The following is a 15,830-nucleotide window of genomic DNA, read 5'->3' as shown; positions in this document are numbered from 1 at the left end:
CCTGAGTCCTCAAATCACAAAGAAGTAAGAACTCAAAACTATTGCAATCTTAAGAGACATAATAGCAAGAGCTATAATAATCACACATACAAATGGCACCCTTATATCCAAAGGTACACCTCTTCTTGATATGCCAACCTTATAACCGAAGGTACACCTCTCCTTGATATGCCACCCTTATCCCATGGTACACCTCTCCTTGATATGTCACCCTTATTTCCTTATCAAAATCTATGGATTTGTTCCAAACGAAGACAGACCGAAGTCACAACGTCTTGATGGAACAACCTCTATAGTTTTAACCACCAAAATCTATAGATTAATTCCAAACAAAGACAGACCAAAGTCACAACCGTTTTGAAGGAAAATCCTCTATAGTTTTAACTAATAATGGTTTCAAAATAGTTTTATCTTCAAAACTTTGAAACTCAGAAACCAACTGTTCTTTCAATATCATTTCCAAACCCAAAATCTTCTTTAAATTGGATATCATCCATAATTGTTTTAAAGAAGCAAAATCTTCTTTATTTCCCAAAAACAGTTTCCACAACCCAGATTCATAAAGCTTAATTTAAACTGTCAAAAACAGTTCATACCATTCTTCTTTAAAATCGATCATCAACATCAAGTATTTCAAATAACATTATTCAAATGATTTAGTAACAAAAACTCATCTTATTATGCATAGATTTGAAGATTTAAATCACATAGCAACTTCTTCAAAGATTCCCAAAATCACCAAATCACTTTTATGCAAGATTCCTTCTTCAAGAAAAACTTCACCCCCTTACACACACACACTTTTCTTTCTTTCTTACAAAGATCTCTCAAAAGCATCCTCAGATTATCCTTATCTTCTCTATTTATATTTTTGATCAAGGCGGTGTGTGTTTAATAATATAAAACTCTTTTGGGCGTTGGATGTTTATTATATTTTAAACCTTCTTTCCCTTAACCATGAAGGTTGCATAACCATATATTAATAATATTTTTCTGTTATGCATCTTATCATATGCGTACACATATTTTTTTCACTTTCTCATGTATGCACAGTATCACATTTTCACACATATATACACGATTCATGCATTTATTTAAATAAAATGCATGTCACACATATTTCACAAAATAACCACATAAAAGTTACCTCAACCAATGTTGTCTGAAATCCAGGTCATCACAGAGTCTTTATTAGGAGCTCTTTTCTTCTTTTTTACAAGGAGTAAGTATGACAATGCCACTGAACTTTGTACCTTTTTAGGGATTTGTATGTTGAACTTAAAAAACATGAACTCCTCTCAAGCATGACCTAATAATGTCTTTTTTTTGAAGTATATAATATTTATATACGGCAAATGCAACAAATAAACTCACACACCCTCCTCATCTATGGTGAGGTTTGAACCCCTGACCTCCTAGAAGGCCAAGGGCTACAATACCGCTAGGCCAAAACCCTTTGGCAACTCCTCAAGTTGCCGTCCAATTTTTTCTGATAATCTTGTATTCATCCTTACTCACTCTTAGTCCCGTTAGCACATGAATAATAAAAAGGGAAAATGAAAATGGCGTATAAAGATAGCATTTAGGCAAGATAACTCTTTTGAGTTAACTACTAAGAGTTATTACTACTTGAGAATAGTTGATTGAAGGTGCATGGACTGCAAGTTAATGTTCTCTTAATCCGGATGTCATGGAGCTTGAGCTAGTGGCATGCGGCCGGATGTTATGGTAATTAGAGTCATCTCTCTCTCCAAATCTAATCTTGTATAATGCAAAACACAAAGAATAGTAAACTGGAAGCAAGTACATTGACTTCCGTTATCTGAGGTGATTTAAGAAGGGAGTCATTGACTTCACGAACAACATTGTGACATATTGATCTACCACAAGGCACGAAGGATCTTTATTTGAGTTCAGAGGTCTATTACTTATTTATTTGAACACAAAAACCACCTAGCCAAGTCTCTCTAAGAACATATTTTGCAACTTTCAGCGTAGGATAAAGAATTCACAAGAAACAAGGAAGAAAAGACCAGAAAATCAAGGTTTAAAGCCTGCCATGTTGCCTGGGATTGAGGGAAAAAAGGAGATGATCACTTTTTTCCATCCTTAAGTAATAGAAAGACACAATGGACGGAGAAGCTCTGCGGCTGCATTTTCACTGCTGGTCTCTTTTCGCTGGTTTATGAGGGGAAACAGGCCATTACTCTATGATGACCTTTGCCTGTTGTTGATCTTGGATTAAATACTATTGCATGGGGGCAAGTACTACTCTTATACCTAACTAAATTAAATTCATTGATAGAGTGAAGGTTGACAGAAAATCATGGAAGCTCTAATGATTTTAACGGGGTTACTCAATCTGAAAGCTGAAGTTCATTAATTTGATTAAACGAATTAAATATGGGCTTTAAGTCAGAAAATGTGCCAAGCTCAATGTGTTGGACTATATGCTCATGAAAGTTTTGTGAGAACATCTACTTTAGCGAACCACTCGGCTTTCAATTATAAATAGAAATAATAATTCAAAAGAGATTGGCTATTTAACTTACACATGTTGTTTTGACTTTCTTATGTTTCTTAAAGTGCCTCCCCCGTTACCACCACCTTTCTCAGGAAAGAGTTGGATAGAGCAGTACAAACGCTTTCGGGACAAAAGGRAAGAAATTKGCTGCCCTTCATTCTTATGGATGTTAGCATATCCCTCTGTTCAGGTTAATCATCCATAAACCTTTCATAGATGTTAAAAGTTTCAATTTATGAAGTGTTTGATACCATTGATACAAGTGCCATGTGTTGGTTTCTGTATGGTAGCAAGTTATAGTTTCCTTCCTGCATCATGTATTAACCTCTACAACAAACCTAACATACAGGATTAGGAGCAAATAGACCACTTGGATAATGTTATTATTTTTGTTTTCATCTTCATGCAAATAATTAAATATGCTTGTATTTATATTCTAAAAGAGTAGACAATAGTTTGTTCATTGTGAAACAAATTTAATGGTTTTTGATTTGTGTGAAATGTTTGACAATAGTTGTTTTTTTCAATCTTGCTTGGATGATTTTGATCCCACATAGTACAAGAAGATGAAATATTCTGGTCTTACAGATTCGACTTTGTGTCTGGTTAGAGGTGAGTGATGCCGTCCATAAAAAACACTGTGGTGCTTATGGCGCAATTTGCACTTTAGAGATGGAATGAATTATCTTTACTGTTTATTTCTTCTCTCTCCATTTTCCTTATTTTTCCCATGTTTTTTTATTTTATTGATCACTTGGAAGAACAAATCCTTTGATTTTTTATAAATGCAATATGGATCCTCATGTTTCTTAACATTGAATCCAATGAAATCTAAGGGTGCGTTTGGTTTGCAGGAATGTTTCTGAGGGATTTGGATTTGTAGGAGGGATTTGGATTTGGAGGGATTTGGATTGGATTGGATTTAAAATCCATTCCTGTGTTTGGTTTGCAGGATTTGAACACTTCGAACACTGTCGAGTTTAGGAGCTAGAAGGAGATGAACAAATTTGAAAATGGTGGGAATGAATAAGAAGCAGTCAAGTGAATCAACGATACTATTGTTTTTTTGTTTCATCTCTTGAAATGCAAAATCATCTAGACCACAATTTCAGAAACGTTCTCTTATTGAACACAAAATTCAGCAATCAAAACCCTAAACTAAGTAAATCGAAGCTAAATTATCACCAAACAAATGTTCGATAAAAAAAACAACACCGTTTGAACACGAAATTGAAACAATCAAAACCCTAAACTAGAGTAATCGAAGATTCGAAGCTGAATTATCACAAAGCAAATGTTCGATCACAAAAACAACATCGTTTGAACAAGAAATTGAAACAATCAAAACCCTAAGCAGGACTTTTCCTTTATAAATACCTTGAYTGTAAAATCATGAACTGATGATTTGCCAGCGATAGATGAAGTTGCACCGATTTTTGAAATTTAGATGTACTTTGAAGAAGAAATGGATGATCGATCATTTCTGAGGAGGAGAAAGCCACCRATATCTATTGAAGATCAGCCCCAATTCCAGTTCTCSCAACAAATCTTTTTTCGGGTTGATGAGAGAAGGCGGCGAAGAGGAGGAGAAAGCACCGCTTCAAGCGGGACGACGACGAGGAGAGAGCACCGGATTATCTCCGGCGAGAGCAGTGGGGAGTTGGAGGTTATCTCCGGCGACGAGAGGTGGGGAGTTGGCGGAGACCGGCGAGAGGATGGGGAAAGTGACGAGAAGGTTAGGGCATGAAGGTTAGCGTGGAAGAGGAGATGTCTGAGGGATTTGGATTTCAAAATCCAGCCCATTTACCATGGATTTCAAAATCCCTTGTTTACGGGATTTTAAAAAGTATACGGGATTTTAAATCCAGCCCATTTAGCAAACCAAACATGGGAATGGAATGGATTTTAAATCCAAATCCTCCCAAATCCATTCCATTCCGCCAAACCAAACGCACCCTAAGTGCCTTGAATGGTTGATTTCTTGAATATCAAATTAAGAGTATCACAATGTCAGATGCATATCTTGTAAGTTCCCCATCCACAACCTTAGACCTGTCTAAAGTGGCTATATAATACTCAATGAAATGTAATTGGATGTAATTGAAAAAGAAAAATGGAGGGAAGTCAAGCGCTGTTTCATTTTAGCTGTTCTATACTGGATAACAAGTATATCTGGATTTGAATACAAATGACATTCAAGTTTCAGTAAAGAGATATTGTTTGTATGTTTTCGACCTTTGTCTAGAGAGCCTCAGAAAATGGTGCTCCCATTACATAACAAGCATCTGCCTCTTTTGTTTGATTTTCATTTGCAGATTCCTTGCTTAATCTTGGGGACAGCAAGTGTCCGGCGAATGGCACTGGATCATCATCCTGGATTCGAATGTGTAAGTCAACATATAAAGAAAGTATTCATTTTTGCATATGGGGGATGCTATTTAGCCAATCTTTGTTACCAACATCTTTTAATAGTTTATCTTTCATTTCTTATCTATATCTATCTTTTCGTCTCAATTTTGAAAGACACTGAGAAGAGAGGTGTAGTTGCTATGAACTTACATTAAAATGACTTTGAGCTTGGGTAACTCGATTGTTCAAACAGAGTTTGGCTGAAAACAAATCTATGGCTGTTCAATTTGTTTTACCATTAGTAATTTATTTACTAAGGTTTAGGAAGTTGATATGTGAATATCATTGATGATTTCTGAAGCCTGTATTCTATCAAATTCGTTTCAGGGGGGCACTTTTTGGTTCCAGAATCTGACTGAAATGTCGCAGGGTGCTTCAGGCTACATTTTCCCCCTGCTGTTAGCTTCACTGCATCTTGTCAATGTTCAGGTAATTGACTTCACTTTGATTCCAGCAATGACTGAACCCAAGACTTTCAGCTCTCTCTCTCTCTCTCTCTCTCCAACCATCTTGGTCCTCCATTATCTTGACCAGGAATCTCAACCACCTTTTGCCTTTTTCTGTTAAATAAATCTCCCAGCACATGTGCCGCTACAAGAAAGATCTTTTGTCTATGACAATAATATCATATCCCCTTCCTGATCTTTTAGTCTAGTATATCAAGCTCTGTATGACGTAACTACTGCTTTTCTAGAATTTCAAGGGTTAAAGATGCTGCTTTCTGCCAAAACTGAAGACTTGATTCAGAACAGTTAATAATAAGTTTTGAGCGCTATAAACTCTTTGTAGCTTGATTAAAGACCAATGGCTGTTTGTTAAAAAGCTGAACTCTATTTACTAAATCTATGAGAATGGTGGTGTTTCTCACCTTCTTTAATGGTCTTAGGAGCATTTCAGAACCGAACTCATGGTTAAGTAGTTTTGCTTATTTTTTTTGTTAATGGATATAAACATTTCCTAAATTACAAATGAATTTTTCTTTTTCTTTGAGAAAGCTTAAATTTTTTAGTAATTAAATTACAAATAAAATTTTCTTTTAATCTCTAGCTGATGTAGCAATTACTTTACTCCTGTAGAGGCTGTAGGGCTTTGTCTCATTCAGGTTAATTTATTTTATCTTCTATGCTACTAAAATAGTTCATGATCTGTTTTGATCAGGTTTCGTTTGAGAAGTCTTCATTGACGACCCTCCCAAATTTATTTGGCGTTCTAGCAAAGGTGAGTGACAAAGTCCATGTACCAAATCGTGTTGTTTAAACATGGTTTAATTTTTATATCTTTTGTATTTAGAGTTCATGGTAGCATCATAATGGTGGTCAACCATTGGGATCTTTTATTGTGTTCCTACTTGTAAATATTTAGGTTCATTTGGGGAATATTTCCTTAATGATGTATATTACACAAGAGAAACATGAGTATATGGTACAATAATGAACTAACAAACTAGGAAATGGGCCAAGTCCAACCCGATTAACGTAATTCTATCTTGAACACTATTCCTCAAGTTGAATATCAGATGTCTTCCATTTCCAACTTGACAAAAAAAACAAGATAGAATTTTCAAGGCATTTTATATTGATAGAACTGCAAGTAGACAAAACAATAGCAAATGGCAGCTCAATAGCATAGTAGATTGTAATCCTGATGGCTCCTTCATTTTAACCGATAAGGACTCCTAACTCTGATTACAATAAGCTTCATGTGAACATTTAGAGGTCTTTGCGTATAAACCTCCTCCCTCAACAAGCGCTTGTGAAAAACTTGATAAAAGTTGATGTGAGCGACAACAAAGCGATATCTGGATGTGGCTTGGAAGTACAACAGGTGTTACACCGAGGGTAAATGTGTTTTGTGTAATGCTGATCATGTCAGGTCCAACATATGTTGAYGCGAATCAGTGMCGAACCATATAAAGAGGAGTAGCRAATTCACTACCGCCTCTCCAACATTTTGGATAATTCTAGAAAAAGGATGAAAGCCATAGAAGGGTAATCTTTGCAAAAATTATTTTTTAGGGAAAAAGAAAAATTTAGAAGGTGCAAAATGAAAAATCTAGAAGATAAAAATAAATGGAGAAATCTAGAAATATGAGGAGTCATGTTAGGAAATATCTGAAGTAACTTTATCATCACCTTGAATGAATGTACTTGGTGACATTTGTGGAATAGTCCATGATGGTGGATGTTTCTAGCTCTCTCGACAACATGGAGAAATTAAACATTTACAATTATGGTAATTGGCAGACTTCTATTGTATCTTACTGTGAGGCTCATGAATTATGGAATATCACTGATGAAAGTGAACTGAGATCACCAGGCTCCAAAGGATAAGTGCAAGAATCTCAGGAAATGGAAGAATAAAGCTGGCAAATACTTTTGACACAGTCGAAGTGATTGTCAAGAAGAATATACCCGCGAGTTGAAGACATTGGAGGCATCCAAGGAGGTGTTGGATGCTCTAGAAGCTCTATTTGTGAAATCTTGCATAGGTTGACTTCGACTTCTTGAATAGGGAGCTAGTGATCCCTTCTCAAAAGTATAGGTCGTGTTAGTAATTACTCTGTAAAATTAGAAAATCCCGTCACAAATACAACAATTAGATCCGGGTAAAAATTGGTGAAGAGAGAATTAGAAGAATATAAAAAAAATGGATAAAGCCATAATACTTTAGCTTTATCACGACATTGCAAGGTTGGCCAACTCAACCTATGCTTTAAATTCGGGAAATAATTGGCCAGTTAGGTAGCCCTTGCTATGTAAATGGTCGGATATCTACCAAAAGTAATGATGGAGAGGCACTCATAAATAAGAACATTAATTGTTCTACAAATTGGAAGCGGCATGAGAATTATTTGCACCCAAATGTTGATTATGCAGTCGCTATGGCAATCAATGAAGAACTTTTCACCCAGTATATTGGCGTTTCATTTACGGATCAAACATGTCGAAATACGTTATCACTGAGGTGCTAAGACAGGAAATCCATATGCATCCTATTGGAAGTGATGTAATGTCACTGCTAATTTTACCTAAAGCCAAAGTCTAGAGATATTTATAGCATTTCAGTAGTAACTCTGCATGACAATAAGAAGTCAGGATAAGAGTCGGTGATGGGGGAACTTTGAAACCACTGCCACCTCTCTCCATCTTTCCAAATAAATGCTCGAAATGCAAGGAAAGCTGAAAAGAAAAATCTTGCAACACCTTTTTTGGACCGAAAAAGAAGAATCGGAAGATAAAAGAACCGGAGAAATCTTGAGATGTGAGGGACAGTGATAGTTTAATTTCGAAGAAACTTTTCCACCACCCTAAACTACTATAAATAGACATCATGAGGCTAGAAGTGGATGGCAAATCGTAAAAGAAGGTGGCCTTTGAGTTTTGAGTATGACACGAGAAAAGAGTGAAAACATTGTGCCATACTTGGTGAAAGCTTTAGCACTTAAAGTGAATAAGAAAATAAGTAGTGTTGCTACTCTTGAGGGGTGAGTGTGCATTGCATGCCACCACTTTGATAACATGCTACTAACACATTTGTAGTAAAATAAGTTGTCTTGAATGCCGAGTGTGCATTTGATATTTCTACAAGTAATTCTATTGTTTTAGTTGTGTAATTTATTTATCATTTTGTCCGTGCCAAACTGACAAGAAAGATGAATTGGATAATGATTTGTTGTCTATCCTTTGATTATACAAGGCCATATATATAGGGTATTTACAAGAGATAAAAGGGAAACTAAATCAAGGAAAGGATACAAAAAAGATAACGATAAAGAAGGTTAACAATATCCCATAGTTATAGAAATTATATTCCATAATGATAGGGATTCCTCCTAATCTAATTTATGTACATTTTGACACTCCCCCTGAAACGGAGGAATAGATGTATTCCATTCTCAGCTTGGAAATAAGATCATGAAAACTCGAAGAATTTAGGCCTTCTGTTAGAACATTAGCTAGTTGACTCTTTGAGGGCACAAAGCACGTGCACACTAAACCTCCTAGTTTCTCTTTAATGAAATGCCGATCTACTTCAATATGCTTTGTCCTATCATGTTGAACAGGATTATGAGCAATATGATAGCAGACTTGTCACAATAGAGCTACATTAGACCTTCCCAGTTGATTTGGAAATCATTTATAATAATTTTCAACGATAATAACTTACATAACCCGTGAGAAATGACCCTAAACTCTGATTCTACAAAAGACCTTGCCACCACATTTTGCTTCTTGCTTCTCCATGTCACCAGATTACCTCCAAGGAAAATGCAATATCCTGAGGTCGATCTATAATCCAATTTAGAACCGGCGTAATCAGCATCAGTGTAGGCTTCAAGAGTAAGAGTTTCATTCTCCTTAAATAGAACGCCCTTCCCTAGATTACCTTTCAAGTAATGCAGTACCATGTAGGCTGCTTGAAGATGAGATTCTCTTGGATCATGCATGAACTGCAATCTTTCGGTTGCTAGGTCATGGAGTGTAATTATGAAAAAAATTGGAAGATGTCATATGATCAGTGGCATTAGAATCTATTATCCATGAGTTGACAAGATTACTCGAGGCATTCAGACAAAACGGAAAAAGTGGTTTACCTGAAAGAGTTAAAGAGCAAGTTTTTGATGACTTCTCGAGAGAACCTAAAAAATTCTTTAACCTCTCAATTTCTTCGTTGTTGAACTCTTCTCTTGCTGAATTGTCCTCCGGTTTGGATTGCTCAACAATGTGTGCTTGAGATCTCTGCTGCCTCCATTTAGGCTTTTGTTTCCCCCCATGGGTTCCCCATCACGACTTTGTTGTCCACCACGGTTTCCCCTTTCTCTGCTGGGTGGTTTCCCATTTAACTTCCAGCATTTCTCTTGAATGTCTTGGTTTATTGCAGTAAGTGCACCAAAGACTATCTCTGTTCTCCTGAGTTTCTTTACCCCCGAACTTGGACAGATCTCTCATCTCCTTCTCTTGTTGGTTGGTCCTTGTTGCTAGGGCTGATCCGTCAGCTTGTGGTTCAAGCATGAATTCCTCCTACTTTCTTCTATTCTGATCAAAGAGATCACTTCTTCAAGTGATGGTGTGTCTTCTTTGCCAAGTATTTGAATCCTGACTTGATCAAATTCAGGATTTAAACCAGCCAAAAAATTATAGACTCGGTTTTTTTGAATGAAACTTTATAAGATAGTTGCATCTGTAAGGCACTTCATCTCGAAAATTTGATAAGGATCAAGTTCGTGCCACAAATTTTGCAATATATTTGCATATTTAGTGACAGATTTGTTTCCTTGCTTTGTGGCTGAGGTTTTAACCTTGATCTGGTATACTTGAGCCGCATCACGAGCCTTCGAATAAGTGCGGCAAACAAACTCCCATATCTCTTTTGCAGTGGAGAGAAACATGCATGTGTCACTGATCATTGGGTCCATAGATTCCCATAGCCATGACATTATCATGGAATCTTCCTCATTTCAAGTTCCAAATGTTGGCTCATCTACAGCAGGACCTGCTTCAATGAGGTGTTTGAGTCTCCCTTTGCCCTTCAGGTATGTTCGGACAAATTGAGACCACTTGAGATAGTTTTTTTCATTGAGTCGATATGGTGCCTGGATATTCTGCAGATGTCCAATTTTTTGGACAAAATTGGACTCATCGGAGGAGTTAACAATGGTGGTGTCATTATTTGAGGTTTTGTCATGATGAAGGAAAGGGAATTGCAAAAGAGAATAAAAAGGTCGTTCAATCAAAGGAAATACAACAATTAAGGCTGTTTGATCAGAAACACTTGCAACGATGAAGGTTGCACACTGGGAAGAGCAATTTAGGCTGAAATAAAATAGAACAAGGGTTTTAGATTTCTGAGAGAAACCTAAAGCTCTGATACCATGACAAGAAAGATGAATTGAATAATTATTTGYTGTCTATCCTTTGATTATACAAGGCCATATATAGGGTATTTACAAGAGATAAAGGGAAACTAAATCAAGGAAATCAAGKAAAAGATACAGAAAATATAAYGATAAAGAAGGTAAYWATATCCCATAATTAGAGAAACTATATTCCATAATTATAGAGATTCCTCCTAATCTATAATATGTACATTTCGACACAAACAAACAAGGAGCTGTCCAAGTCATTCAGACAGGAGGAAGAACCATCTGGTCAGCAGGAGGCGTCCAGACCTCAATCTATTATGATAACCTGATTAGTTGAATTGCTTCTTTTATCTCAAAGTTTTGTTTTCTTTTCGGATGAGAAGCAATCACATGTTTGTGCCTGGGGGTCTTGACTCCGAATTTCTCTTACAAATGATTGCAGTTGCTTACATGCTAACGTATTATGTTATCTTGTTCTTGTTTAAACTTTAAGACAGATTCTAACCTCTCTCTCTCTCTCTGTGTTGCAGTATTACAAGTCCTACTTGCAGTGTCTTACAATTCCTATACTTTTTGCTGGGTTTTATCTTCCCCAGGTGAATTGAAATTCTCATATTTTGCAGCTAACCAGCTTGCATTTTAGATCTCAATTTGTCAGGAACAACCGTAATTTTGTTCTTGTTGTAAACTGTACAAGTGCTATGTACAATCTGACTGCTTGTTCTGTACTCGAAGCCGCTATTGATCAATGAAATAATTACTGTTGAACAATTTTCTTGTAATACAAAGAATGGCTTCTACTGTTATTAACAAATTTATCCTCTAACATCCATAAATAAGATGATATCGCTCAAGAACTATTGGTCATGTGTAATTGCTGATGATCAGGTAGCCATTTATCTAGTTTTGATGATATCAAGTTTTCATTATTTGTGATAAATGTTTTTGTTCCGCAAGTAGGGTTACTTCTTCTCTTTCAGTAGCAATCATCCCATTACTTGATGTCGTTAAATCTTTGGTACTTATTCTCTTTTGATATCGTTCATCTCATTTTAGGGTGTAGTTGTTGGTAGGGGTGTTAACAAGCCGAGCCGAATCGACTCGAGTAGCAGGTTATTCTAGTTTGGCTCGAAAAACACTTTACCAGCTTGAGCTCGAGTTCGAATATTTTTTCAATGTTCGAACTCRAGCTCGATACCTGTTATGGGCTTGAACTCGAGAACGACTAGCTCGGTTTTTGGCTCGACCTCAAATTTTTTTACTCGAGCTTTGGAACGAGCTGAGTCTAACATTGGTGTTATGGAGCTCGACTCGTTAATTAGACGAGTTTTAGTGTGTGTTCGATACTCGAGCTCGATATTTATTAAGCTTGAGCTCGAGATACATGAGCTCGTTAAAAGCTCAACTTGTTAACACCCCTAGTTGTTGGACTCAGCTACTAGTGTAATTTCAGTGATTTTCTYCTATCATTTCAGTTTGTTTTAGTTGCAAGYCCTTTCATATATTATTGCTCTMATGTGGTTGGCTGATAAACACTTGATTAGTCATTAAATTTTCTCAGTAGGAACATGTTAAACTCAGATTTTAATAATTCTTTTGCAGGGAAGTTTGCTATACTGGGCAGCTAATAGTTCTTTAACCCTTGTTCAGGTTGGTTTTAATTTTCTAAGACCTCACTGTTTATGAATCCTAATAATTTGGCTCTTGACTTTGATGCTGAAAACTATCCATGCTAAAATTCCACTATCCAGAATAGAKCACCCTTTGTTTCTATGAGTATTTGGTTTGTACTATCCTATAGCTTTCTTACTATAACTGGTAAATCAATCTGGCAGCAATTAGCTTTCAAGCATCCACTTGTTCGTGAGAAGTTAGGATTACCTGACAAGTCAGCTCCAGTGGATCCTAGAAACTCTCGTGAAATGGATGGACTAGAAGCCACGTTCACGGTCCCTTTAGTTAAAAAACCTATTCAAGGCCTATCAGTGCTAGAACTTTTTAACGTAAGTGTTCTTTTTCATTTTAGGCTACTTTGTTTTGCTGATTTCAGTATCAAATTGATGTGCTTCATTTTCATCTTATTGTTTACAGCTCTCTATCAAACACCTATCAAAGGGGGAACAAGATAGAGCAGTTCGACTTCTAAGGTAATTTGTTGCAGTTTTCAGCAAATTAGTTMAAATAATTTTAACATAAATTCTTTTTTCTCAGTAACGGAGATTCAATCTATTGTTGTAATCCAAATGTTATACATTAATTACAGATTGGCACTTGAAAAGGACCCTGAATATGCCAGAGTATTGATCGTTATGGGGCAGCTATTGATGAAGGATGAAAAATTGGCCGAGGCTACTGAATATTTGGAACGTGCTATCTCCAAAGTATGGAACTCTATGTTCACTATATTGATTTTTCCAGATTCATTGGTCAAATTTCTGCTATCTTTAATGAAAATTTTCGTTATAGTAATCATCTTCTTTTAGCAGCTTCTTCTCACAGGCCATCCAACAGAAGTTGAGGAAATTGATCATTTAATTCTAGCATCTCTGTGGGCAGGTGTGGCTCTTGCGAAGCAGGTGGAGCATTTTTTGATGTGTTTGTTTGTTTACCATACTTTAGATTTTACACCAATTTTCAGAATTCAGAGGGTGATTAAAAGTGGTTTAAAATGTATACATCTAGAAAAAATAAGAGAAAAGATGTGAAATTGCATGCACAAACTGGCCTTTAGCATTCTACTTCATCCTCTCCGAAAGAGGTATGTTTCAATTTCTGCTATTGAACCTAGTAATCCAAGAATGATATGAATTTTACTACAAAGAGAACACCAGATGCCTGTACAAAGTTTATAGAAGTTAATTTTGTTTTTCACATCAATTTTGAGGTTGAAAACTAGTTTGATGTATCTCTTCTATCCAGGGTTGTCGGAAGTACTTCCATTTTTAGCATGTTTGCCTGTACCCTCCTGTTTTTTGTTTAGTTCAGATTTCTGGTCTTGGGCAGGGTAAAGTTGCAGAAGGAATCGTACACCTAGAAAGAATAGCAAATATGAAAGAGCCAGAGGATACGAAGAGCAAAACCCATTATTGTGATGGTTTGTTTATGCTTTCAAGGTAAGAATGGTATCACCAAATCGTTCTTTTGGCAAGAAAATTATCCCCTGTGTCCAAAACAAATACAACAATTTCCTTTTCCTTCGCTTCAAAATAAATGCAACGTTTCCTTTCTATGTAAAAATTCAATTCATTGTCCTTAGTAGTCGTTACCAAATATTGGCAAGATTAATTTTGGTGAACAAGAATTCCCCTAATGTGCTCTTATTGTGAAACATTTATAGATATTTTGCTGATAGTCAAACACTCTCGTTAAGGTATCTGTTTTTCTTTCTTTCTATTTGCCTTGCTATTTCTTTYTGGTCTAGCTTTTCAGTTTTTTCACAAGTCAGTATTTCTCCCTTTCATGCGCTTTTTCGATACCCCGTGGGTCTTCACTRAAACTACCATTCTACTCTTTAGGGCAAAATTCAAGTCTGCTTACATCTTACCCCCAGACCCCGCCTCCGGTTTGGTAAACTGGTCTAGTTTGGTTTTGGTTTTTCTCTCATTCAGATATGTTTCAAGTCACGTTGCAATTTTTTGGACTGATGGAGTATATTTTATATGGACTCTACATTTATGTTCTATTTTTCTTTAAATTCATGAAACTAGTTTGTTATTAATCTATCTTTGTATATCTACAGTCGCTGATAACACTGACATATTTAATATAATTTCCAGTGCTTTAGCAAGCATAGGACGCGATGCTGAGGCGGCAAAATATTTGCAGATCTTAACTACTTATGATCCAGCTTACGCTACATACTTGAAAGATCTTGAAAGCAAAGACAACAATTTTGCAGAGGATCTTGCAAATAGCAGGAGAAAAGATTACTGAGAGCACATTTCATAAAAAAGAGTTCAGTTTTCTCTACAAAGGTATGAAAAGTTCATTATAATCTGTCACCCTTTCAACAATTTGGATGGCATAATTGCACAAAAGTATAATATATATTTTTATTTTAGGCATCATACTTTCAAAATACATAAATAAGACTGTTCGCTTTGAATCTAGTAGAACAGGTACCTTGTTTGACTTCTAAAGTCAGAGCATTAGTTAYTTTAGTTCGTTGGTTCTTGATAAGGCACAATAACTTTTTTGTACCTCTTGTTMTTGTGGTAGAGGCAAGGTCTGCGTACATGCTACCTCTATATAAGATATGTTGGGTTGGTTTTGTTTGGCTCTTGCTAGATGATGTAAATTGGCTAATTTCTTTCAAAGCGTTTGACCATCAAAGTCAAATCACTTGTTTTGTTTTCTAGCTAAAAGAACTGTTCATTGTTGAGTCAAATTGTGGTTACTTGCATACAAAGGGATTTCTGTTGAATACATTGGCTTTGTTTGGTTTACAGACAGTGGAACCGAGTTCATTGTGATGTATCAAAATCAGATCCTGGATTTTCTGCTTGTGTTAAGCCGGGTAATGAGCAGAAGATGTTAGAGCTTCTGATTTGATACTCTTTACTGGTTTTTACTTCACTGAAAATAGCCTACGCATAGCTTGGGAAATGGATGCAAGACAAACCAGGATAAATTACTCTCTTAACTCTATTCTTAGTTTCTTTTAGAGTAAACTAATGTTGTTGTGCGATGATACAAATTTATGTAAAAACAATACGACATTTGGTTTTAATGAATATTTTAAATAAATGGACAAAGTTAGATAATCAAAATAACATTATAATTCAAAAAATCTAACTACTCAAATCTTGTTATACAATTCAAACCTTTACCATCTTCCTTTTTATTCATAAATATTCAAATTAAAATTTATTTTTATATCGATTTTTCCGTAAGATATGAATCGAATGCATACTTTAGCCAAATAACCATTTTAATTTTCAAATGCATATTTTCCCCTTTCATATTCGTAATCATTTTACAATCTCTTATGTGATCCATATCGTGAAGTAACATAAACAATACCACAATTCAAAT

The 15,830-nt window shown here is 35.9% G+C and overlaps 1 protein-coding gene across 1 annotated transcript in view; it reads left to right on the top strand.

Moving 5' to 3' along the window:
• The window catches only part of LOC112525633 (ALBINO3-like protein 2, chloroplastic), a 34,570-nt gene extending 19,349 nt beyond the window's left edge, over positions 1-15,221 (top strand). Inside the window, exons 4-15 of the mRNA XM_025135836.1 lie at positions 2,587-2,714; positions 4,840-4,911; positions 5,261-5,362; positions 6,092-6,151; positions 11,327-11,392; positions 12,399-12,446; positions 12,632-12,799; positions 12,888-12,943; positions 13,060-13,177; positions 13,283-13,372; positions 13,800-13,909; positions 14,573-15,221. Coding sequence (XP_024991604.1) covers positions 2,587-2,714; positions 4,840-4,911; positions 5,261-5,362; positions 6,092-6,151; positions 11,327-11,392; positions 12,399-12,446; positions 12,632-12,799; positions 12,888-12,943; positions 13,060-13,177; positions 13,283-13,372; positions 13,800-13,909; positions 14,573-14,729 — 1,175 coding nt within the window. The 3' untranslated portion in view covers positions 14,730-15,221. The remainder of the gene's footprint in view (positions 1-2,586; positions 2,715-4,839; positions 4,912-5,260; positions 5,363-6,091; positions 6,152-11,326; positions 11,393-12,398; positions 12,447-12,631; positions 12,800-12,887; positions 12,944-13,059; positions 13,178-13,282; positions 13,373-13,799; positions 13,910-14,572) is intronic.
• The last annotated feature ends 609 nt before the right edge of the window (positions 15,222-15,830 follow it).

The sequence above is a fragment of the Cynara cardunculus genome (genome assembly GCF_001531365.2).
Source record: "Cynara cardunculus var. scolymus isolate 2C chromosome LG 13, CcrdV1, whole genome shotgun sequence".
In the NCBI taxonomy this organism is placed as follows: domain Eukaryota; kingdom Viridiplantae; phylum Streptophyta; class Magnoliopsida; order Asterales; family Asteraceae; genus Cynara; species Cynara cardunculus.
Note: the sequence above shows the minus strand (reverse complement) of the source record. Positions and strands in the feature narration are given on the sequence as shown.